General features: G+C 41.5%; 1 protein-coding gene across 2 annotated transcripts; it reads left to right on the top strand.

Annotated features, from left to right (window-relative positions):
- The first annotated feature begins 27 nt into the window (after positions 1-27).
- Positions 28-23,632, top strand: MELTF (melanotransferrin). 2 transcript variants are annotated; one of them, XM_069792325.1, is made up of 16 exons: positions 28-2,877; positions 5,456-5,610; positions 9,330-9,429; positions 10,913-11,095; positions 11,584-11,740; positions 12,610-12,677; positions 13,393-13,580; positions 13,765-13,945; positions 14,894-15,045; positions 15,458-15,554; positions 16,374-16,568; positions 18,185-18,341; positions 21,049-21,116; positions 21,217-21,404; positions 22,217-22,415; positions 22,616-23,632. In XM_069792325.1, the coding sequence occupies exons 1-16, from the start codon at positions 2,832-2,834 to the stop codon at positions 22,843-22,845; spliced, it is 2,364 nt and encodes a 787-aa protein (XP_069648426.1). In that variant the 5' UTR covers positions 28-2,831; the 3' UTR covers positions 22,846-23,632. The 2 variants fall into 2 exon arrangements, with proteins under 2 accessions (XP_069648426.1, XP_069648425.1); XM_069792324.1 differs by having other exon boundaries at positions 28-5,610; positions 23,447-23,632.
- Positions 23,633-23,636: the final 4 nt, after the last annotated feature.

Here is a 23,636-nt window from a genome sequence, read left to right as displayed (position 1 = left end):
TTGGGGCTAGTGAAGTTACTACATTAAAAGCAGGTTTAAACTTGGGACACAAACATTGCTGGTGTTATATGGAATGCTTGTAAGACTTACAGTAAGTGTGAGATGCTGATGTATGGTCCAAAATAATTTTTGTTTTTCTAGATTTGTGAAGCAAGTGTGCTGTCATTCTGAGACTCCTGTCTATGGAAGTGCAAGGTGTATAATATTGATGCAACTTTTCATAAATAATGTCATAGATTTTTAAAGGAGCTAAAAGTTTATTATAGTCTCCCTCTTTGAAAATGACTCATTATCTGAGGTGTATAGTGAGACATCTTAAAACAGACCAACTTTAAAAAAAAAGAAGGATCTAAATCTCAGCTATCAAACCTGCAAACCATAACAACATCTGAGATTTCTATATTGTACACACTTTGTTTTCCTGACCTCTTTTTTTAACCCATCAGAAAGAGTCCTGTTAGCTGAGTAGATACATGAGGAATTACTCTTTAATATATTGCAGTGTCTGAATAGCTTTCACAGAACTTCTCCCAGGCATTTGTCATGTACTAGCCAGGTGTCACTGGATACTATGCTTGGACTGAAGTCCATGGTACTCACCTTGCATGGTTGTCATGCTAGAGTGAAAACAAGTCTTGGATCAAGAAAACCCAAAGGACTCTAGGGTATCATCTTTGTATTTTTGGTTTTGTTTGTTTCAGATGTTGCCCTTGAGCCCTGGCAGAAAACTTGATTCTGACAGCCTTGATGCTCCTAGTTGACTTGTTTTATGCTGTAATTTTTAGGATTTTGCATTAATTAGTGTTTCTCTGGATCTTACTTTTCCAGTATCGGGTGCTGATATGTCTTTGATTCTTGCGTATACTTTACTTTCTCTATTTTAAAGATGTATTTTACAATACGTTTACTTTTCTTAAGGCTTCCAATTTAACAACTAGAGTAATTAGGAAATCCAAATAGTGTCATACTGATGCATTACCACCCTACTTTTGCTGGTCCAGTGAAGGCACCATGGGTTTTATTCCCTGCCTGCTAACCCAACTATTTCTAACTGCTATACAGAAGCATGCTTGACGAAGTATTTGCTGCTATTATTATTGTAAGTTATATTAATAATTTCCTTTGTGGGTGTTTTTGCCAAATTGTGCTGAAAATTAGGCTAAGGAATTTAATATCTCCTTAAAGCATAGATATTCATAGGGTTATGAATGAAATAGGAAGATGAGCTAAATTATCATGAACTGTGCTTGTGTGATGGTTTAGAGGGGGTTGCATTCAGAACAGGCCTCCTGTACAAAAAGGCTGCTCCTCTACCTTCTGAACCTTTCCCATAGAGGATCAGAAGGACCATAGGAGAGGCCTGGTACCAAATTAATTTCTTATTAATCTTGCCCTTGCAGTCTTAAGCAACTGGTGCTAGGACTGTGCATCAGTCTTGTCATCTATATATGTATGTAAGCCTCACTGCAAGCATCAGAAGGCTTGAGAGGTTGATCTGGCTGGTGGGAAGGGCTTAGGAGGGATTCGAATAATGGGTCCTTCCAAAAATTTGGAAGGACTCCAATGGTGCCAGGTCATTCTTTAGGACTTCAGACAACAAAGGGATGACTAGTTCCCAATAGTCTAGGCAGCCAAGAATCAGAGTTCACATAAGGTTTTGTTTAAGAAGGTCTGGAGGGGTCATTTTCTATTTTTTTGAAGGTCTAAATTTGAAATAGCAATTAATCGTTTTAAACTCAGCTGTTGTTTTACAGGTGCTAATAGGTGTTAAAGCTAGCAGCCTGGCCAAATTGCAGTCAAGTAGCTAAGTAACTAACTCCTGAAAGTGTCTGTGCCACCATTACTGGATGTATAGACTGTCTGAAGGATGCATACAGTTGTGTTGTTTGTGCATGCTCTTGGTAGAAGATGGTGAAGGCATTTTCATGGCAGTACACAGCTGTTCTTTTTCTGGTAGCTGGGTGCTAAGCTGAGAAATGGGAGTTAGCAGAGCAAAGCAGCATTAAATAGCTTTTATCTGAACAAAGTGCTACAGGCAGCTGCAGTTCATTGGCTAATGAGAAATGAAGAAAAGGGCAGCACAAGTGAGTGTTGCTCTGTGAGAGCTACTCAAAGTCACAGCAGCTTTTAACACAGCTATTTTCAGCAGAGTTTTTAATCTTTCTGGGAGAAAGAAGCCTTCCTGGGCCTTCTCTAAAACCTTAAAAAAATGAAACTACTTCAGCTATTTCATAGCATTTGCTATCAAATTTCAGGAGACGTGCACTTAGCACTCACTGTACCACCTGTAGAGCGTACAGACTTCACTATTGTAAAAGCCTGGGTTTCTTGTTATGGCTTTATGAAATTCATGACAACACTGAGAATGCAGCAAAAAAAGTGGCCATCAGCTCTGTCAGATAAAGTGCTTAGCTGGAATCTACTTTTGCTTCCTGAGCCCCAACACATAGGAAATACATAGAACTCAAAATTAAGATTTCGTTACACAGCCCTGCCTTACCCCTATGAGTTGGTGTGTAGCTGTTTATCTAACTATAGGTGGTGCTAAAGCAGTAACAACCTCATTGGTGCCTCAGATATTTTGCAATTTCCTAGTCTGAATTTTTTTGTAAGTGTAGAGGTGGTGTGAAGAGAGGTAGGCTTTTTTTCCTGTAGTCATTATGAGGTGACGTGTGCCAAGGTAAGCAAGATAAATGGTTGAACAAAGTGCACCTGCAATTGAATGTTGCTGATTTTTACCAAAGAGCAGGCTGGGGAGAGCACACTTGCAGAAGCCTTGATCTCTGAGGGTTCTGAAGGCTGGAAAAAGCACAAATCCCCAAATCTTCACCATGAAGAGCTCTAGAAATGTCTTCTATCTTATCTTCTTTCATGCTGGTAAGTGCCCTCCAAAAACTTTTGCTGCGGCATGGTGTCTTTGGGGTTGACTTCTGTGTGATGTGAGAAAGCAGAGGGAAACTAGAACCATTTCAGAACCAATCTCATATGGCCAGGAAGATAAATAGAAAGAACAGAAAAAATGGAAAAGCAGTAGAAAAAGCTGTATTGAACACCATGTATGTATCTGGACTCATTGGTGTCAAATGTTTTATCTCCTCAGCACTGAATCTACTTCTTTTGGTTCAGTGGTGTCTGTTTCTCACAAGTGTGAACAGTTCTATGACAATTGTTTTGTAAAAGTAGAAATAATTGCCTTATTCCACTTAAGCTCTGTGTGACATGTTAGCTTTCTCCTGTCAGTCCCAAATTCTAATGGTGAATGCTTTTAATTTCATCAGAGGTGTGGATGCTGTTTCTGAAGCACTCCACAGTTCTTCAGAAAGAGATGATCCTAGTTTAGTCTTTTTTTTTTTACATTGTTTCTGTTGAAAGCCCTTGATAGTGTATTAATAGCTGTATTAATAGCCATTTGATAAGATGTTACACAATGTAATACTGTTACTTTCAGCAAAGGACTTAATTGGATGTTTGCCAGTGATGAAGTTATATGTGTGTTTAGGAACTTGAGCATATTTCAAAAGGAACTTGCCAGCTCCTGCCATTTCATGCTTTATATATATCTACAGATATATAGGAGAGCCAAAATTGTGAATAAACTCGGATTCAGAGACTGACCTGCTGTTTTAAGATGTTCTTGGTTGGCTAGAGGAAGAGAGGCTAACAGACCTTGTCTGTGCTCAAGCCCACTTCAGATGGGTTAACTCGTAAGGAAGGAAACGGGAAGTTGCCCAGGATCTGGCTTTCCTGTAACAACAAAGCTCAGCAGTTTGGAAGGGGACAAATTAATTACTTCTTTTAGATGAGTGAGGAAAAAAGCAACAGACTGATGCTGTTTCACTATTTTGGCTGAAATATGGAGCCAAATGAGCTTTGTTTCATGTTTCAGGTGTGTATGGCTAATGATTTCTTCATTCAATTCATACATTATCTCCTGTGTGTTTATATCTAAAACCAGGATGCTGAGACTGAAGAATGGCACTTAGCCATACATACTGAGATGCTGAGACCCCAATTTAATTTCCATTTGCTTGTCTTTAGGAGAAGAAAAACCCAAATGTCTTTACCAAAGAAAACCTAAGTTCTTCCTTCTGACCCAAGAAATTAATGGTGAAATTTTCACCCAGGTAGATGAGGTAGACATTAAGTTTCTGTGAGGTGCCTTTTTACCATGACCCTGTTGTGCCTTTCTTCTAACCATCTTGGGTCTCAGAATTCCTGCAACTCAGGCAGGCAGTTGTTGCTCCCTCTACTAGCACATGCTGCCATGAAAACTTCCTGTAAGTTTTCCAAGTCTGACTTAATGTTTTTTTGACAGCAGTTGACTCTGAGTTGCAGTGAAACAGCAAGCCAAACCCTCTGTTTCAGTATCAGGTGCAAAACAAGCTTTATGGCATCAACAATCTTATTTAGTCTGCAGCCACTAAGTCAGAAAATATGCCTGGCTACTATTGAGCACTAGTGGAGTAATTTTAACTTGCAAAGTTAGATGGGGTATCTCAACTGCATGACAATGGTGGGGAAGTAGAGGGCCAGTTAGAGTTTTTAGAAAACCACGTGACAAATAACTTACAGCAGACTCTAACTTAAAATTGTAGAAAAGCATTGGAATGTGGTGCTCCTTGCTTATAAAAATTATCTGTGCCTGTTTATCAGCATAAACCATACTTGCGTATGCATTTTATGTATAGCCGTACCATTTGCACATGATGACATATCCTTACAAAAGCAACAAAATGTTTGTAGCTTTGGCGCTTAGAAGGGTAGCGTTTGGATCTGCTAAAAGACACCTTTTTTCACTGATTAATGGAATCTCCACTACTAAATTTGAGTCTTTTCATTCATGGAACTGCCCTCCCCTTTTCATGACTGTGGAAATGGCCTTTTATGAAAGAGTGTTTTGAAGGGACAAGTTTACTTTTCTAGTTTTTGTAATAAGCCTAGTGGCAAGGCTCTTGAGCACCTAAGATTGCTTTTTTTTATTCAGACCAAAAAGGGCTGGGGCAGGACTCCAAGTACTAACTAGCAATGCTTGAGACAGAGTTGTCTTTGGACGGTCTCTTTGGTTTTGTAGCATATCATTTCAAATAATCATTTTAAACACTTCTGACTTGAGAAAAGATGATGTATTCTGCCAGGTTTTAAGCATAGTCTGGATGCCCTGACCTATTCCATAGTACGCATATTTCTTATGTCAGAAACAAATGCCATCGGGTTTCAGTACCTAAGTCTGAGCCTATCCTGTTTCCAGTCCAGAAAAACTTCAGTATCCGTGTTAATCTGAATGAAAGTGGGAACCATCTCTAAAGACTCACTGTTGAAAGAGGCCCGATTTCTTTCTTTTTTGGGAGAAGAAACAGAATGAAAGGTTGGCTCTTCGGGAACCTTTAAATGGTAAGCTCTGTTGCAAAGGCACATATGTGTTTTATAATATTTTCTCTTGGTGTTGCGTTTGCAGCGCTCAGCCTGGAACGTATCCGGTGGTGCACTGTCTCTGATCAAGAACTTTCCAAGTGTAATGACATGAGTAAGGCCTTTGGTGGGGCTGGCATCCTTCCCCCTCTGCACTGTACAAAGGGGGGGTCAGCTGCTAACTGTATCCGGATGATCAAGGTGAGTGTGAGTGACAGCAGTGTCATTGATTTAATTTCCCCGTGTGCCTAATACTAATCCAATGGCGATGTACACAGCTCTGCAGTGAGTGTCTGATGATCCAGGCAGCTGACCATATGCTTCCTGTCTCTGAAAAATCAAAGCGTATATTTTTTAAAAAACACATAAAGGTATACATATGAACCTGAATGTCAGAATGGCCCTGTGTTGTCTGTTTGGCTAGTCATATATGACCAGTCATTAGGAACACAGCAAAGGTCTTAAATATTTCCTCCCAAATGCTAATCTTTGATTTGGGAATTGTCAGGTTTATTTAGCAGATATTTAAGAAGGGTTGGAGTTAGAAGATGTAGACAGTAGTTAAAGCTGTGCTGCTGAGCCTGTAAGTAGATTGTATTTCAATAAACTGTGGATCAAACTCCCATTTCAGGGTCCCATCGTGGAAACTGCTGTATATACAGATGAGATGAGTGTAAAGCCAAATCAAATCTCCCGATAGCAGAGTACAAGAGAGAGACAAAGCAGCAAGTAGGGTGAGCAAAGGGCATGCAAACTCAGCTGTATTAATTCAGCTGGCCAGAGCATGCTCAGTTTCCAAAAGGAGCATGGCTCTGGGGAAGGTGTTAAAGACTGTAAGCATGTGGCTTTGCAAAACAATGTATGGAAAATAATTCCCTCTTAGGAGGGGGCAGGAGGCAACAAGTGGATATTGGAGGAAATGTGGAGGCAGGTAATCATGGTTGTCTTCACTGGCAGAGTGTGGGGGAAGGGGAGGATGGCTGGCTGTGTTAATATTCTTTGTGTATCCTGTGTAGACATGCCCAAAAATCAGGGGTTTGTGGAGGAGATCCAGCCTGTCAAGGACAAAAGGTTCAGAGCCAGGAAATGAGGCTTGGCAGAGTGGTTCAAAGGGAGATGAGGCAGGTGGTTGTGTGGCCAGAGAAAAGGAAGAAATCTCAGAAACTGGTATCTTAGAATTTTTTGTCAATAGAAGCAGAAGGGTTGTCTGGCTACTAAAACTACCGCATTGCCTCTTGATAAATACTGTTCTTGAGCTTGGGAATCAAGACTATATTGAAGAATGTTAGGAGCAGATATGGATACATGTGTGGATCTTACCTCGGGATTAGACAGGAAATACTTTCTAATGTCAGATCTTCCTCAACTGCTTGGATGATTGCTGCATTCTACACAGGGACCTGTTAGACTCTGCAAAGTAAGTTATTAAAAGGGCTGATGAGTGTCTGTTTCTGAAATACAGTGCACACAGAATTGCATTTGTAAGCCATTGCAAGCAGCAGGCACCTGTGTGAAACCTTGGGTTCCTATAAAACTTGATTAGCTGAACTCAGTAACTTGCAGGTGGATAGCACGAGTAAGTAGCTTTCTGATAAAATGAATCTTCACTGTAAGGCTTCAGATGAGGCTTTGTCCTTGAGACCTCTTTTTTCTTGTGCTAATAATCTACTAAATGTTTAAGCTGGCCTACTCTGTGTAGGACTGTGTGGAACCCCTGAGTCCTCATCCACACTGAACTCTGCTCTTTGAGGCCAAAAAGGGAGTGAGACGCAATGGGTGAAGAGGCAGAGATATGCTGGTTTATAACACTACATAACTTGGACTTAGTCCTGTGAATGTGTTAGCACATGGATAAGGTAAAAAAACCTTTGAAGATGTTTAAAAATTGAGAAATGTCTAAACATTAACATTAAGTATTGTCAGGTTCCCTAGTTTAATGTGACCAGAACTATTCTTCAGGTCTTTAAACACTTCTGTAGGTAATTTTAAAATGTTGTGACACACAGAAATGAAGTCTCTCTGAAAATAATTAACAGGGTATTACAACTGCACATATACTTATGAAAAAAATCATACGTGGAATAATCCCGTGCTTTTGCTAAATGTATTGGCAAATGCTTGCTACAAAAAAAAAAAAAATACCCACACTGTTGTTGATATGCCACCTCAGCAGTGATTGTATGCATTTAAAGGAGAGGTCTGTAGCCTGTAAACTACTTCATGTTAAATACAACAACAACAATAGGCATTTTTTCTGTCTTGTTCTGTTACTTGTACACAAGCTATTGATAGGAGGATATTCTGCTAAACAGAGCTCAAAGCCTCAGCTTTCCAATCAGAAAAGTGCTATCTTGCATGGAAATAATGTCCACACAATATAGTCCTTGTCTTCTTTGGCCAGCCCTTCCCATTTTATCTGCTCTGTTTCCTGTCCACTGCTAATTCTAGAGGCTCATTTTGTTCTTCCTGAGGGTAAGGTCCTTCTAACTCCCACCTCCTCATCTTCCTCTTACTGTCAGGTGTCCCTTCTAAACAACAGGCCCTATTTCATTCCTAAACTGTCATCCTGTGCTCTGTCTCTCAATGGTGGAATATCAGATGTAGTTATTCCGGAAAGATTGTGTCTGTTCTTTAAGATGCAAATATGTCCTAACCCCAACTCCTCTCCAAGTTCCCTTGGAGCTTTGTTTGGCTCTCATTCATGACAAGCAACTCTCAGGACATCTATTGTTCCAACTCATTAATGAAGATGACCTTTTTTTTCCCTTGAGCCAAATAAGTAAAATATTTCAAATTACATGGCAACTTCAAATCTGATTTATTTACTTATGCTCTCACATGATCCCTTAAAAAATTTTCAACCTTTTTATGTGGCTCAGCCTGTGGGAAATTGCTGTGGTATACTAGGCAGCATAGTCCTAGCCCTACCCTAACCAATGCTCAGCAAACTGCCAGGGAATGGGTAAACTAAATTATCCTCTCCAGTGCCAAACCAGAGATTAAGTAAACTGATAAGAAACTTGGAATCAGCTTAGAAATGCAAAATGTCAAGCTGCTGATTATTTTCTCAGCAGTATCTTGTCTCTGTGCGAGATGCCCTTTCCTGGCTTCCGCTAGCTTCAGTACACAGTGAGAGCCAGGTTCAGCTGATGAGAGGTGTGTGTAGTAGTTCTCTAGTCCTTGCTGCTGTGGGAAGTCCTATCCCATGCTATCCAGAGCAATCCTGCATCTGTAGCAGGATTCCAGCTAGCTTGGTGTTATAGTCAGCTGAAAAGATACGGTGTTAATGGACACCTTCCCAGCAGCGGATGCCCCAGATTTGTATTTCCCTGCTTTTGGACAGTCTTTTAAGATGCTTTTCTCCTCCTCTAAAATGCACTGCCATCTAGTCCCCCTCTCCCAAGATGTGTGGCTGTTTGTCTATTGAGGTGCAAGCCAGCATGCTTTAAGGTTGCTTTTGAGTACACTTTGGCGTTCAGATTTTGCAGTCCCAGAAGGCATTACTTCAAACTATCTGTGTATGACCTCAAAAACGTATTTACTTTATTTAAATCTTCAAGCTTTGGGGCACTACCTATAGAGATGAATGAAACTCCAAATTGGTGGGCCTTAAGGTTCATCACAGAGCTGCAGGATCCATTTCTAAGATTCCTTTGGACTATGAAGACTAGTGAGGCCATCACGGTCCAGGGATGGTTTCTGCATTATTTCCAAAGGAAGGCGGTTTCAAAGTTCTGAAATCCCTCTTGGTAATTGTTCTTAAGAAATTTGAGTGCCCTTAAAAGAACTTTTTGGAGAAAAGAAAACTCACAAATGCAGATAAAAGGGCCTCTTCTAAATTCATGGGTACTCTGCCTCTGGCTGTTGAGAAATACTGGTAATTAAGCTTCAACATGTATTCTGCCCTTGTGTCTGCACAGGATGATTTGGCAGATGCAGTGACACTGGATGGCCGTTTGATTTACCAGGCTGGAAAGGAGTATGGTCTGAAACCTGTGGTGGGGGAAGTATATGATCAAGGTATATTCTGACTAAATAACATTTAGATTACTTAATAAGAGCTTTTTCTTATGCATTTTTGCTTTTCCCATTTTATTTTGGGATGGTCCTCTTGAAGACTCTAAACAGTAGATAATGGTCAGGTTCTCTCTTGGATGTTCCTGCCTGTGACAGAATGTGTGGGGAAAACAGAGACGTGGGGCTGTGGCAGTCTGTCCTGAAGTAGTTAGGTCAAAATAGCTATGCCTGTAATAGGTTTGTTGGGTTGGGTTTTGTTTTGGTTTTAGGTTTTTGGTTTGGTTTGGGGTTTTTTTTTGGTTTTTTTTTTTTTTTTACTGTCTCACTGCTTACTGTCTTCTCTGTTCCATACTTCGCAGATAAAGTAATGAATTACAAAGCACAAATTGTTACTAGGTTTATCTCTCAATCCCATAAATTAGAATAATTAGATTTTATTTTTAGTAGTGTATATGATTACCTCCTGGAAGAAAGGAAGTGATAGATTCTGCTTCTTTATCTGGGTGTCCTTAAGCCTTGAGTTCCTTTCAAGACAGAGACAATAATTCAGTGGTGACTTGTCACCCTAAGGGCTCAGTATCAATGTTTGTGTAGTTCAGAGCCAGAAGATGTCCCGCATAACTTTCAGAGATGCAAGGGGGAAGCAACAGCTCTGTAAGCAGTCTGCAGGCAGTGATGTCCCACCACTCTATTGTGAGATGGAGCTAGATTTGGTTTGCAGCTGGGTCTTGGTGTGGTCTGGCCAAGGCATCCTCAGAAGTCCCTGTTGGGCTCAGTACACGGGGACTTGGATTACCTGCAGCAGCACCCTCCCCACTGTTAACCACACCATGACCCTGGTGAGGGAACTGTACTTCAGCTTCTCAACACCAAATGGGCCTCATGATCCAGAGGCTGGCTATCTCCACTGGTTAGTTTGTGAGCTCAAATCAGAGAAAAGTGAATTAAATTTAATGATTTCTGATCTAAATAAAGTCAGATTGAATGACCTTATGGTCACTTCAGATCCTAAACTCTTGACTCTATGAGTTATATCAAACTGTAAAACAAAGAATGAAATCAGCTGTGATGCTCCAGTGACATCAACTTGCTATGCTGTGTCAAAGTTAAGATCAAATTAGTAGACAACTGGGGAATATTTTTTTTTACTATTAATTGTATTGGTTTCAATTCAATCCAAATACATTTAGAATCATAGAACATTTCTTCTTGGAAGGAACCTCTGGATGTCTTTCACCCCACATCCCTTTGATAGCAGGGTGACCTTCAAAGTTAGAGCAGATTGCCTGTGGCCTTTAACTAAGACATGTCACACTGAAAAGATAACGGAGGACATTCGCTCACAGTCAGCAGGTCCTCAACAAGGATGTGAACAATGTGACTTGCTTGTGGGTGGGGGAGCCACAAGAGGGCACAAATCAGTGTATCTCACTGTAATGCTGCTGTGAGGCTACTTTGCTTGCTTCTCTTTCTTCCTACACTGCAGAGATTGGAACTTCCTATTATGCTGTGGCTGTGGTAAAGAAGAGTTCCAACATCACCATCAACAGCTTGAAGGGTGTCAGTTCATGTCACACAGGCATCAACAGAATTGCAGGCTGGGATGTGCCAGTGGGTTATCTAATTGACAGTGGGCGCCTGGCAGCAATGGGATGTGACCTTCCAAAAGGTAAGAGTTACAGGGCAAAGATCTGATCTTCAGCAATGCCTTTCTGTATGGTCTTGGGACCCTGCATGCGGACAGAAATGTGTGGTTCTAGCTGCTGGTTTGTTCCTTGGCTTTGATGCCGCTGGTTTGTTCCTTGGCTTTGATGCCGCTGGTTTGTTCCTTGGCTTTGATGCCGCTGGTTTGTTCCTTGGCTTTGATGCTGCTCGTTTGTTCCTTGGCTTTGATGCCGCTCGTTTGTTCCTTTGCTTTGATGCTGCTGTTTTGTCCTTGGCTTTGATGCTCCTTGTAAGATGGAATAGACCTAACATAGGTCTGATGAAGACTGCAGGTTTGTTTTTTTTTTTAAACTTGGAAACCATCTTTTAAGAACAAAATGACTTATCTCTTCTGAATGTTTTTAGAGATGTACTATGTAGATGTGTTAAAATAAGATTGTAGGATCTTGTTTATTCATTGCTAAAAATTTCTCATTCAAATTTCACATTTAGCTGTAAGTGACTATTTCAATGCAAGCTGTGTTCCTGGAGCAAATGGCGTAAACTATCCCAAATCCCTCTGTCAGCTCTGCAAAGGGGATTCAGCTGGGCAGAACAAATGTGAGCAAAATTCCCAAGAGCGATACTATGACTACAGTGGGGCTTTCAGGTAAAAATCATGGCTCTGTCAATTTTTTTATCACTATGCTTTATCTATAGGCATCGTGTCCAGGCCTCATTGGCAGGAAATTGAAGCCAGAGAACTTCCAGTTGATCTTGTTAGAAGATCTGCTGTTGTGTTAGGACAACCACGCTTTAAACCTAGAGACTGAACAAAAGTAACTCTAAACCCACTATTTCAGGTATTAATACCTGAGTATTAAAACCAAATGGATATTTAGCACTTGTACTGGGCAGGGAAATCCCATTGCTGTTTGCTTTGTCCAGCAGCTGTTGACACAAGTCCGAATGTTTGTTTCAGCAGGCTGTATCTTTCCTAGTAAAATGTGATGACCCTTCGAGTCTGAAAGCTGAACTGCCGCCCTCCTCAGCTGTTTCAGTCATCCCATCTCAGTTGCACTGAATTACCAAGTTGCTCTGCCCTCCATTTTTGCACACCAATCTTGCTCTTATTTTCCTTCTTCTTGTCCATGTGCTGTGTTGCAGCTCCCAGTCCCTGGCTAATAGCATTGACTGAGCAAGGGCAGAATTTGCTCATATGAAACACTTGCTCCTCTCTGTGTATTTCCCAAAGGGTTGTGTGACTGACTTAGACAGAGAAGTCTCCTGGACAAAGATCATGGTGTTTGTCCCAGGCAGCACTGAACATGTTGTCCATGTTCACCAAATGACAGTGGTAGTTTACTTTATGTTCTAACAGCCACTAGTCTCTGCCTTGAGCAAAACTCTCAGCACAAGGAAATAGGTCTGTGGCTGACGGAATGTAGCATACAGGCCTCTGGCTGTCAGCTGGCAGTGTCCAGTGCATGGGAGCTGTGTTTTGTAATGCATCTTTGTGGTTGGATTTATATTTATTAGGTGTTTGGCTGAAGGTGCTGGAGAAGTTGCTTTTGTGAAGCACAGCACAGTGCCTGAAAATACAGATGGTGAGTAATCCAGAAGTTTGTTGAATAGTGGTTGCAAGGTCTGAAGTACGGCGTCTTTAATGATAGTAAAATGTCAAATGTTTGATTTATTTTGAATTGAGGAATCAGCAAAAACTACTTTAATGGTGAAAACAGATGGTACCCACAGATGTGGGTTTTTAAAACACTTTATAGTTTCAGTAAAGGTTAGAGGAGGAATCTTAAACTTCTTCTGGAAAAAGAGCTTAAAAAGCACTAAACCCTTAGTTTTGTAGAGATCTGGGCTGTTACATTGCCTCTGCCTACCCAGGCATTTCAGCAGAGACTAGCAAAAAGTTAATAAGATGTGGCCAGCCCTATCTGGCACTTTGTGAAATCTACCTTGAGCATAAAATTACTTTAATATCATGGGCCATCTGACCATCATTTACAAGGGAAAAAAAACCAATAATGTTGCATGGGATCGTAGTCTTAGGGATGGTCTTGGTACTGCTGCAGACCGCAGTACAGATCAATGCAGTCTCACAAGTGTTAAGCTGTTTATTGTCTTACCGGAGATACAGGACTACAGGACCATGTAGATGCATGGGATATATTGTGCAGTCACGAATAGTTCAGAGATGCTCAGATGTGTGTTCTGCTCCACATGTGCATGTGATGCTTAGAGCAGACATGGAGCCAGAGGCATCAGCCCTACCTGATGTCTGTTCCATAACCATGTTCTGTCTGATTTCAGGGAGAAGTCTTTCTTCGTGGGCCCAGCGGCTTCGCTCCCAGGACTTCCAGCTTCTCTGCCGCAATGGTAGCACAGCTGATGTGACAGACTGGAGAACCTGCCACCTGGCCCGAATTCCAGCTCATGCTGTGGTTGTGCGGCCTGACACAGATGGGACAGTTGTCTTCCAACTCCTGAATCAGGGACAAGTAGGACACCATTTTTTCATCAGTGCATTGCATTTTAGAGGGGTTCTCCCACCCATCTAGCTGAATTGAAGACAGGATATCCCGGCACCTTCGGCTTTGTGGGGTTTGAAGGGGTATGGGATGTCACATATCCCAGGTAGAGGGATGTCTGACAGGTGCTTTTTTTCTTTCTTTAACATTACAGCGAAGATTTAATGGGGTAGGCACCAAGTTTCAGATGTTTGACTCCACAGCCTATGGTGCCCAGAATCTTCTGTTCAGAGACTTGACCACAGAGCTTGTTGCAATCACAGCTCAGAATTACCAGGCATGGCTGGGTGATGAGTATCTTCATGCCGTGGAAGCCCTGAGCTGTGACCCCAACAGTAAGTCGTCTTTAGATTCCTGTTCATAACCATGAACAAAAATAGCTGATAACAAAGACCATCTTTATTCTGCTTTATTTTCTTTGACTCTTGGAGGGTTATGGCAAGATGCCAGTCTAATCTTTCAGCATGGAGAAAGGTCACTTTTTGACGTAGAAACAGTATCACATTGCAGAATACTTTCCTGGGCAAATTGGCTCACTTTGTGTTACGAGATGCAGGCATTTTCTACCCATTCTGCTGTATGTGAGACATTAATCTGGTAAGCTGCTACTGCTACCTGGTAGTCCATTTCTTACCTGCTAACAAGGGGAAATAGTAATGTGTTGCTGTGTAAATCCTCAGGTAGTCTATAAAGAATGGATGAATGGATTCCTAGCAAAGAATTTCTTCCAGAAACTGAAGAAACCCTCAATTGCTCTTTATTGAAATGTTAATAGTCTTTTATACTATTGGAAGAATGCAGAAATGACTTGATGTGCATTCTGGCAAAGTCAGAAACACAGGCTGTAAGAATCCCTGCCTTAAGCTTAATAATCATGGCAACTGAGCCTCCCAGGTGTGCTCTGTGCTGTGGCAAAGCTCCCCACCTCCTGGACTTGTCTCTTCTGGGCATTGCTCAGTGACTGCCAGGTATGAGGAAGCCTCTGTTCAGGGTGTTTTTTTGCTGCACTCAACTAATACATTATGGCTGCACTTCAAATGGTCAGCAATCACAGGAGTTCTTGTTCCCTTGCTATGGATTGGTTTGCAGTGTGGACATACCACTAATCTGGAGAGCTCTGTGGTCCTAATCAGGTGTAAGTCTGAGCTAGAGAGATGGAGAGAAACACAGAAGTAAGCATTTTTAATAACAAGTATGCTATGTATGTGACAGTGGGGAGTGTGTATCCCTCCTTGTGTATTACCAAAAAAGTAAACTAGTATTTGCTTTCCAATTTTGTGCAGCATTGCCAGAAAGCCTGAGCTGGTGTGTTATATCCACTGAGGAGATTTGGAAATGTGGTGAAATGGCTGTTGCCTTTAAGAAGAAGAATTTGAAACCAGAAATTCAGTGTATTTCAGCCAAGACAAAGGAACAGTGCATGGAGCTGATCCAGGTAGGCTGCTACAAGCCTTCTGCAATAAACCAAATTAACACAAGGTGCTCTTTGCTGGGTAGGTCGGATCAGAGGGATGTGCGTTTAGGTGACCAGTAGGAATACTGGATTTCAAGGAGGTGATCTGTGGCTCACGTGGTATGGAGAGGCCTGAACCCTGATGATACTCAGTTGTGATGAGGGCATTGTTGCCCATCTAACTCAAGCCTGTATGTGTGAAATCTCCTGTCCCCATTTCACTGATGATGCTTTATGCAGGTTTGGGGGGTTTTCTTTAGCAGTGTATTGCTCTTTTGCTGTCAGACTTGCCCTTTGAGATGCAACAGGTATGATGCTAGAGGTGTCATCATTGTAGCAGGGAAGGTATCTGCTGCTTTTTCACATAAATCCTCAATTTTATTTTATTTTTCAGAAGAAGGAAAGTGATGCTGTAGTTCTAGGTGGAACTGATATTTATACAGCTGGGAAGACATACGGCCTTGTACCAGCTGCTGGAGAAAGTTACTCTGGTAAGAAGGTCAGGAAACATAAATATAGACCTTATTTTTCCAGGTTGTTTGAAAACAGCTCTAAAAGCACGGCCTCTGTTCCCTAGCCCTGCTGGGAAAGCTGTTTTCCAAGGAAATGAGAATTAGTATCCTCACGTCATGGATAGAGGAGGAATTAAGTATGGGATGGGTTCCTACACTGAGTTTGTGGCAACTTTTATCTGTCTTGTACCTCTTTATTTGTCTTTTCAATTCCGAAAAAAATATTTACAATGGAAAAAAATAGTATTCACAAAATCAAAATATTTTTAATGTAGGCAAAACCACAGAAATTACACAGTATATTCTAGCTTGAAACAAATTCTTCCCGTCAGTGTGGCTGCTTCAGAGTCACTGATGAAAAGAGGACTTGTGGACATTGTGTCACTAAGGCAGAATTTCAATATGCTGCAAAACTCATGGAAATTTTAATACAGGTTTGAGTTCTCCCAGAAAAATAACTTCTGAAGTCAGTTTTGCTAAGTCACTAATCGCCCAAATGTTGTTTTTCAGAGGGATGTGTTTATAAGAGCTGATGTTAACAAGAATGCTTTCATGTTCATCTCTAGATTATTCAGTTCAAGTGCATAGCAGTACCAGTATACAGGCTATAAATGAATGCAACATGGTGAAGTAGTAGAAGTGAAGAATGATTACATGTACATTCATAATTCCTGACTAGCTGATTGTTGGTGCAGTTGAAGTTGGCACCGTCTAAGTGTAATGGATCTGTAGAAGATCATTAAGCAGTGGGAATACTTAAGGGAATTTGTAATGCATTTTGGTTTTTTTTCCTGCAAGCTGATGACAACAGCAATGCATACTATGCTGTGGCATTAGTGAAACGAAATCTGTCCAATGCATTCACCATCAGTGACCTGAAAGGGAAGAAGTCCTGCCACACAGGACTGGGGAGAGCCGCTGGATGGAATATCCCCATTGGTATGCTAATTAAGAGGGGCATTATTAAGACCAGAGACTGTAATATTCCTCAAGGTAAGACAGCAGTACTATATATCAAAAATACAGTAACAGTCCAATTATAAACTTTCATTAGGGAAGTAATTTTGATATCTCATAGCTCTATATTAAGCTTTTCTGTTTGTGAATGGGTGTTGTGTTTTTAATGTAAAAATTAGAAATTTTAAGTTTGCCACCAGAGTAGACTAATGGAGGGTCATATTGAGAATGCTACATTTAACACAGAAGTATTCCTTTCCCGCTTTCCTTTATCACAAAATCATTGGCTAATTTAGGTTGGAAGGCACCTTTGGAAGTCATCTAGTCCAACCAACTGCTCAAAGCAGGTCCAGTTAGATCAGATTGCCCAGGGCCATGTCCAGGCAGGTTTTAAGTAACTCCTAGGATGGAGATTACACACAACATTGCTGGACCCCTGTCCTAGTGTTTGACCATTCTTGGTATAAAGAATTTTTTTCTTCTATTTAAACAGAATTTTCCTTCTTATAACTTTGGTCTGATGCTTCTCATCCTTTTGCTCTGCATCTCTGGAGAAGGATCTGGGTCTGTCTTTTTGAAAAACCCACTATGTAAATGAAGACAGCAATACACTGTTAGTTGTCTTATCTCCAGGCTGACCAAACCCAGCTCTCAGCCTGGTATGTCATGTGCTCCAGCCCTCTGAGCATCCTACTCTCCTTCGACCATATTTGCTCTAGAATGGTAATGTCTTTCTAACACTGGGAGTTCAAAACTTGGCACAGATGTCAGAGGAGAATAATCACTTCCCCTGACTGCTCCACTAACACAACCCAGTATGCCATTAGCCTTCATAGGCACAAAAGCACGCTGCTGACTCTTGGTCAACTTGTTGTCCACCAGGATCCCCAGATCTTTTTTTTTTTATTTAAAGAGCTGCTTTTCAGCCTGCCAGTCCCCAGCCTTTCATGGTCTTATTCCATCCTAAAAGCAGGATTCTGCATTCACCTTTGTTGAACTTTGAGGTGCCTGTCAGCCTGTTTCTCCAGCCTGTCCAGATCCATCTCAATGGCAGTCCTGGCCTCCAGTGTATCAAACCGGAAAAGTTTCAAATGCATTTCTGAAAACTGGAATAAGAGTACATTGCTTTTTGTATTTAATCAACTTGAAGCTTATACAGTCTTGAAAATCCTGCTTTCACACCTGTCTCAGCTCTTGCTTGAAGCTATTCAACAATAGGACAGTCACAGAAATTCACATTTTCTATACAGACGTATCCCCTCTAAGTAGTACTTCCAGCTCTGGGATGTCATTGCAGTAAATATGTCCCTGTCCTGAATATTACTGCATTTATTTTCAAACCATATTTAGTAACAGAGCAATGTAACACAACAAGCAAAGGATCTATGACCATGGAACTCCATATTTGAATTTTAGTTGCCTATTTCCTGTCTCCCAGGAAGCTCTTCAGTTTCATTACATAATCAGCTAAATGATGCTTTGAAAATATTTGAAAAGTTGTAGTTTGTGAATTCCAGTAGGCAGCTGTAACTCATGTTTCTACTGTTCTGCTGAAACCTGCATTGGTTATAACTTCGTGACAGTGTAACTACCTTTCTTGTGAAGAGTTCATGCTTTTCAGCCATTATATTGGTTTGTCTTTCTTTCCCCAGCTGTGAGTGAGTTTTTCGCTGCCAGCTGCGTGCCTTCAGCTAAGCAGGACAATTATCCACCAAAACTCTGTCAACTGTGTATTGGAGATGATAGTGAAAACAATAAATGCATTGCAGGTAGCCAAGAACGTTATTACAGCTACAGTGGAGCCTTCAGGTAATTAATACATATGGTTGTAACTTAGTCTGTCAGCTTGTCAAAATGCAAGGAGGAACTATTTTCCATCCCAGGCAGCAAAAAGCAGTTATTGTTGCTACAGTTAGATGGCATGTGCTGTAAACGAAATGGGACATGTTTCCCCAGATGTCTTCAACAGTACAGGTATGTCATAAGGCATTACATTAGATCACATCAAAGCCTTTTGACAGCTTCCTGGCCCACAGCCAACCAGATCACTATCAGCCAAATCCATGTCTCTGTTTACAGAGCAACAGGCACCTACCTAGTGAGGACCAAGTGGATTGTCATCTGTCTCCAGTCTTGCTCAAGTCTACCACTCTGAATGGTCGGGTCATCCACAAAGAACTTTAGCAGGGAAGCAGGCAAACAGTAGCCAGTATCTGGCTGCTGTGAGTCCATGCTGAGCGTGGCAGGGTAGTGAGAGGGAGCCAGGAGTGGGTCTTCACTGTCCGTACTCATTGGTGGCTGTATGTGAAGGTAGGTTTCTCAACAGCACAAACAACTATGGTCAATGTTCAAATATCAAATCCTCTTCAAAACAAGATTTGTTAAAGGTATATGGGGGGAATAGCATAAAATAGAATAAACACTTTGTGTAACAGCAGGCATCTACATATGGGGCCATACCCTAAAACTATGAAACTCTTAGATATGGAAGTCACACTTCCCTTTCCTGACCTTCAGCTCTGAAGGTAATGGTGCATGTAACAGAGCTCGCAGTCACTGCAGAGCTCGCAGTCAGTGGTCTTTTTCCTTCAGGGGAGGAGAATTTAACAACAGCTGCCTGGTAAATACTGAAGTGCTAGACTTAGATAACTACTTTTTGCAAATCTGTTTCTCTCCAGCTGCTCTGCTGTGGTACATGCCTTGCAGGCAAACTCCAGGTCCTCTGCTGTACTGCATAGATTAACAGAACTAGCTACCAGTCACCCAAGGGATAAACGACAAATGCTGTTACAGGCTGTATAAGCCTTGCTTATATTCTAAGGTTGTGCATTTGATAATAGTGCCCATATAGCCCAAACTTTATATGGACATCACTTTTTTTTTTTTTTTTTTTAAGTAGAGAAGATGTTTAATTCATTGAGTGATGTGGAAAGTTTCAGGTATTTAAAAGGTTAGGATTTGATGAAAAATGGAGGGTCACAATGTTCTGCAAGGTAGGGATGGGTTTGGCTGTGATGCTTAGGCGATCCTCTCTTGAAAGAAGAATGAGTTATGGAAGGTGACTGACATGAGCTTAAAATGCAGCCTCAGATTTCCAGATTCCATCAGCTCTGGATGTCTTCAGACTAACCTGACTAGAAGTATGAGAGGTCATTCTGTTTGTGTGCAATTCACTGCTTGGGGCAAATTAAACTCTGCCGAGTACTGAAGAATCTGTTGGGAATAGCCTTTTCTCACGGGGAATCCAGAGAACAGCACCTACTGAGTCCTCAGTTCTCTGCATGACAGTGTCAGCCACATGATGACAAGACCTTTGAGTCTTAACTCCTCATGTTAAACCAGGTACACGTGAATTATATGTATTTTTGGTAACTGTTAGCAATAATAACTTTTGCATTGTGTACTACATAAACCGTGCTCAGTTACAGCTTTACATCTTCTGGTTTTAGGAAGTGCTTCTTCAAAACACTTGTAGAATAAGCTACAGGATGCCACCACTAAACTCCATTACCCACACATCTTCTGCAGTCCTCTACCCAAAATACCTGGGAAGTCAGATCTCTTTGCTAGCTCACCCAGCTCACTGAATTGAGCTTGATTTTAGTTATGTGTTACTTGCTGTCTGAAGCAAGTGCTGTGCGTTCCTTCTACCTGCTGACTTTGTGTTTCAGGCCTAGCAAAAATCTCCTAATAGTCTGCGATGCCTGTTGTATCGTGTGCTAGACAACATCACAATATAACGTGGGAAAGGGCAAATGCTCGTAAAGGTGTGTTGTTCTACACTTTTGCCCTGAAACCTTCTGGAATGGGATTTCACGCTTGTAGAAGAGGAGGAGATTTTAGGGTGCCCTTGGCATGTGGGGCTACTTTTGCTTCGGAAAATTGGCGGAAACCGAACTTAGTTCGGGAACACTACCCTTAGAAACTGCAGGCAGATGAACTAGATGTCTTCAGTGTCCAGGGTTGTAAAAGCAGTGTCTGTGCAAGCACCAAGGCCACTCTAACATGGAAAAAAAAAAAAAGGAAGAAAAAGTATACGTGTGAGTGTGCACACCCACACATATGCAGAATTTGATAAACTCTTTGGCTATGCGCTGAAAGGATTTTATTCAAAAAAGTCTTAATGACATACTTTGTACATGATTTCAAAAGGAGGAGTGAAAGCCGCTGTTAGTAGATGGGTAATACTTCACTGAGCATCACATTTTCTGTTTCTTTGCTCATCTAGTATTGGCCTTCTTCTGTCTTTCTCACACTGTTTTTAATGAAAGAAAATCCTGCTGTATTCCTCTCAAAATTCTTAATTTAGAATATTTTTTTAATACCTTGCAAGATGGTTTTCTCATCTTTCAAGATGCTTCATTTCTCTGTTTTTGCTTATTGTCTGAGGGTCCAGTGCATTTGTTTGCAGGAATGTATGTAAGAAAAATTGAATTCTAAACCTGTCAGTTAATGAAAAAAATGTGGTTCACATAAAGACTCTTTGAATTGAATTTTTATCTCACGTTTCCCAAAGGTGCCTGGCGGAGGACTCTGGGGATGTGGCCTTCGTGAAGCACTCGACAGTGTTTGAGAACACAGATGGTACTTGGTTTTACAGTCTTTATTATAATTCAGTTAATTTTCTTGAACTTTTTTGCTCTAAGGCATTCAATGAGTGACACTGACAAATTTCTTATTTCAGGTAAAAACACCGATAGTTGGGCCCAAAACTTGAGGTCCAGTGATTTCCAGTTACTGTGTCCAAATGGTGCCCGTGCTGAAGTCACCCAGTATGCTGAGTGTCACCTGGCTCAGGTGCCAGCTCAGGCCATTATGGTTCACCCAGATACCAGGATTTTTGCTCTATATGGACTACTGGACAAAGCCCAGGTATTAATAATCCATTTATTCTACGGGGGAATGGTCTAACACAGACCAAGGATAAAGACAACAGGACCATACTGCCATATTATGACCCCTGCATCATGAGACTGGCAGCATGTGCACTGTGCAGAGTCCTGTTGTTGGAGTGGGATGGAGAAGGTGAAATACAACCCATGTAATTCTAGGGAGACCACCCTGCTGCACAAGGGATTTCAACTTTTTGCTCAGCCACTGGTTTCAGTAGTACTCTTCCTGGAGCTTAAGGTGTTTTCCTTAACTGCATGACTTTGAAGTCTACAAGAAAGAGAGTACATGCTAACACTTTTCCATCCTGGAGTTTTCCTAGGAATGCAACAGAATATTGCTGGGTGTATTTATGCTGCGGCCGTGCACATGGTAAACCATCCAGGCAGACCATGGCTGGCTGCCACAGCTAGGTTCTTGTCAATACTGAAGTTAACTAGTTTAAAAGCAATACTGAGTATCTCCATGCTAGGCTTCAGTCGCTTCTGTAACTCCTGTGCAGCCAAACTCTGTATTGCAGAACAATATTGTAGACAGAAAATTTTTTAAAAATACAGCTCTTTCCAGATAGTAACTAAAAAACCAAAATCACAGATGTTGTTCTTGTAATTGCCAATGGCAGAATTATGTATTTAATCTATTGGAGCATCTAAAAGCAAATGCGCAAGAGAGATTCTGCAATTTTTTATGAACTTTTCATCTACAAACCCGTTCCTATCGTCTTTCATGTTGTACGAGAGGAACGTGGCACTTCATCTTGCAAAATACTGAAAACTTTGCTTTTTTTTTTTCAGGTCTACTTTGGAAATAGCAGCAATGGAAATGGATTCAAAATGTTTGATTCTTCAACTTTTCACGGAAAAAACTTGATCTTTAAGGATTCTGCTGTTGAGATTGTGCCAGTAGAAGAGAGGAGGACGTATGCAAAATGGCTGGGGAGTGAATATATTGAGTCTATTGAAGGGATGCAAACACCACAGTGCTCTGGAGCAGGTAATAAGTTAAGACAATACCTACTGGCGACTACTGTTGTTCCCCTTCTTACTTTATGTCAGATACAGAGCTTGAACTAGCATGGTCCAAATGGCAACTTCCAGGCCTTCCCTCTGCTCTACCATCTTTTCTTCAGATAAGCTGCTGTTTGGATAACATGTTGTGCTAACATTTGAATGCCTCTTCCTGCCTCTTTGCAGGGCAAGTGCTAACAGCACCTGCTCGTCAGGGGAGTGGGGTGGGGCTGGAAGCTGCCCCTGTCCATGTGGATGGGTGGAATTTGGGGCAGAAGCCAGCAATACAGTGTCAGCGTGGTTTTCAAGATCAGTCTAAAACTGGAGCATCTTTGCCATCGTTGCTGATGTTGAACCACCCTGGGCTGGAGGATTCCCAGGTGCTGTTAGATGGATACTGGGTTTCTGACCTGTAGAAGAATTTCTGCATCTGGGAAGGCAGTATCAAAAACCTTGTCTAGTGAATCCTCTCTGGCCTCCTGGCTCGTTACGTTCAGACTCCTACATCCCTGCTTATCCCATCCTACCCTTGCTGGGGGCAACGGTTTCTTCTGAGCTCTGCTGCCAGAAGAGGTAAGTGCACAGAGGATGGACAGACTATGGACAGAGAGATGACCTGCAGTCCAGAATACAGCTGCTGCCACGGGCAAGGTCCTTCACCTTCCAGTGGAAGAAAGTAGGGGGGAATCTCCAAAGTCACTGGACAAAAAAGGCGGCCAGAGAGATTTGGTGGGGAGTACCTGTCAGTAGAGAAAAGAACAAAGCCAAGTGTGTGCATCCCCTGAGCTTGTTGACTTTCCACAACCAGTACTCTCACTGCTTGAGGGGAGATGTCATCTGCCCTGTGATCTTTAATTTGATGCAATCTCCATCTCAACTTCTGGCTGTCCTGGGGTTCCCTCGAGTGCCTGTGCATTAAACTTGTATTTGCTGTGAATGAAACGAAGTAGTTCAGTTCTGATTAACTGTTGCTCTATCTACTGGCTTGTAGCATTTGGTTTTTATTTTTATCCATAGCTGCAATAACAACCAATGTTGCTGTGCTGCTGGCAGGCAGCGTCCTCTTGACTACAGCCAGCACCACCTCCTGATCCTGGGATGAAAAGACTTTCAGCGTAATAAAAACCTGGCAAAATCAGATAATAACAGTAACAGTGTAAATAATTGAAAATAATAAATAAACATGAGAAGTCATTACAATTTCTCC

This window comes from Haliaeetus albicilla, chromosome 9, assembly GCF_947461875.1.
Source record: "Haliaeetus albicilla chromosome 9, bHalAlb1.1, whole genome shotgun sequence".
Lineage (NCBI taxonomy): Eukaryota > Metazoa > Chordata > Aves > Accipitriformes > Accipitridae > Haliaeetus > Haliaeetus albicilla.
This window is presented reverse-complemented; position numbering and strand designations above follow the sequence as displayed.

Bases quoted from the DNA above. Each gene is read 5' to 3' on its own strand.
- MELTF (XM_069792325.1), top strand. From the start codon at position 2,832: ATGAAGAGCTCTAGAAATGTCTTCTATCTTATCTTCTTTCATGCTG. The intron at 12,678-13,392 runs GTGAGTAATCCA...GTCTGATTTCAG, and splicing joins AGTGCCTGAAAATACAGATG to GGAGAAGTCTTTCTTCGTGG. The intron at 22,416-22,615 runs GTAATAAGTTAA...GCCTCTTTGCAG, and splicing joins ACCACAGTGCTCTGGAGCAG to GGCAAGTGCTAACAGCACCT.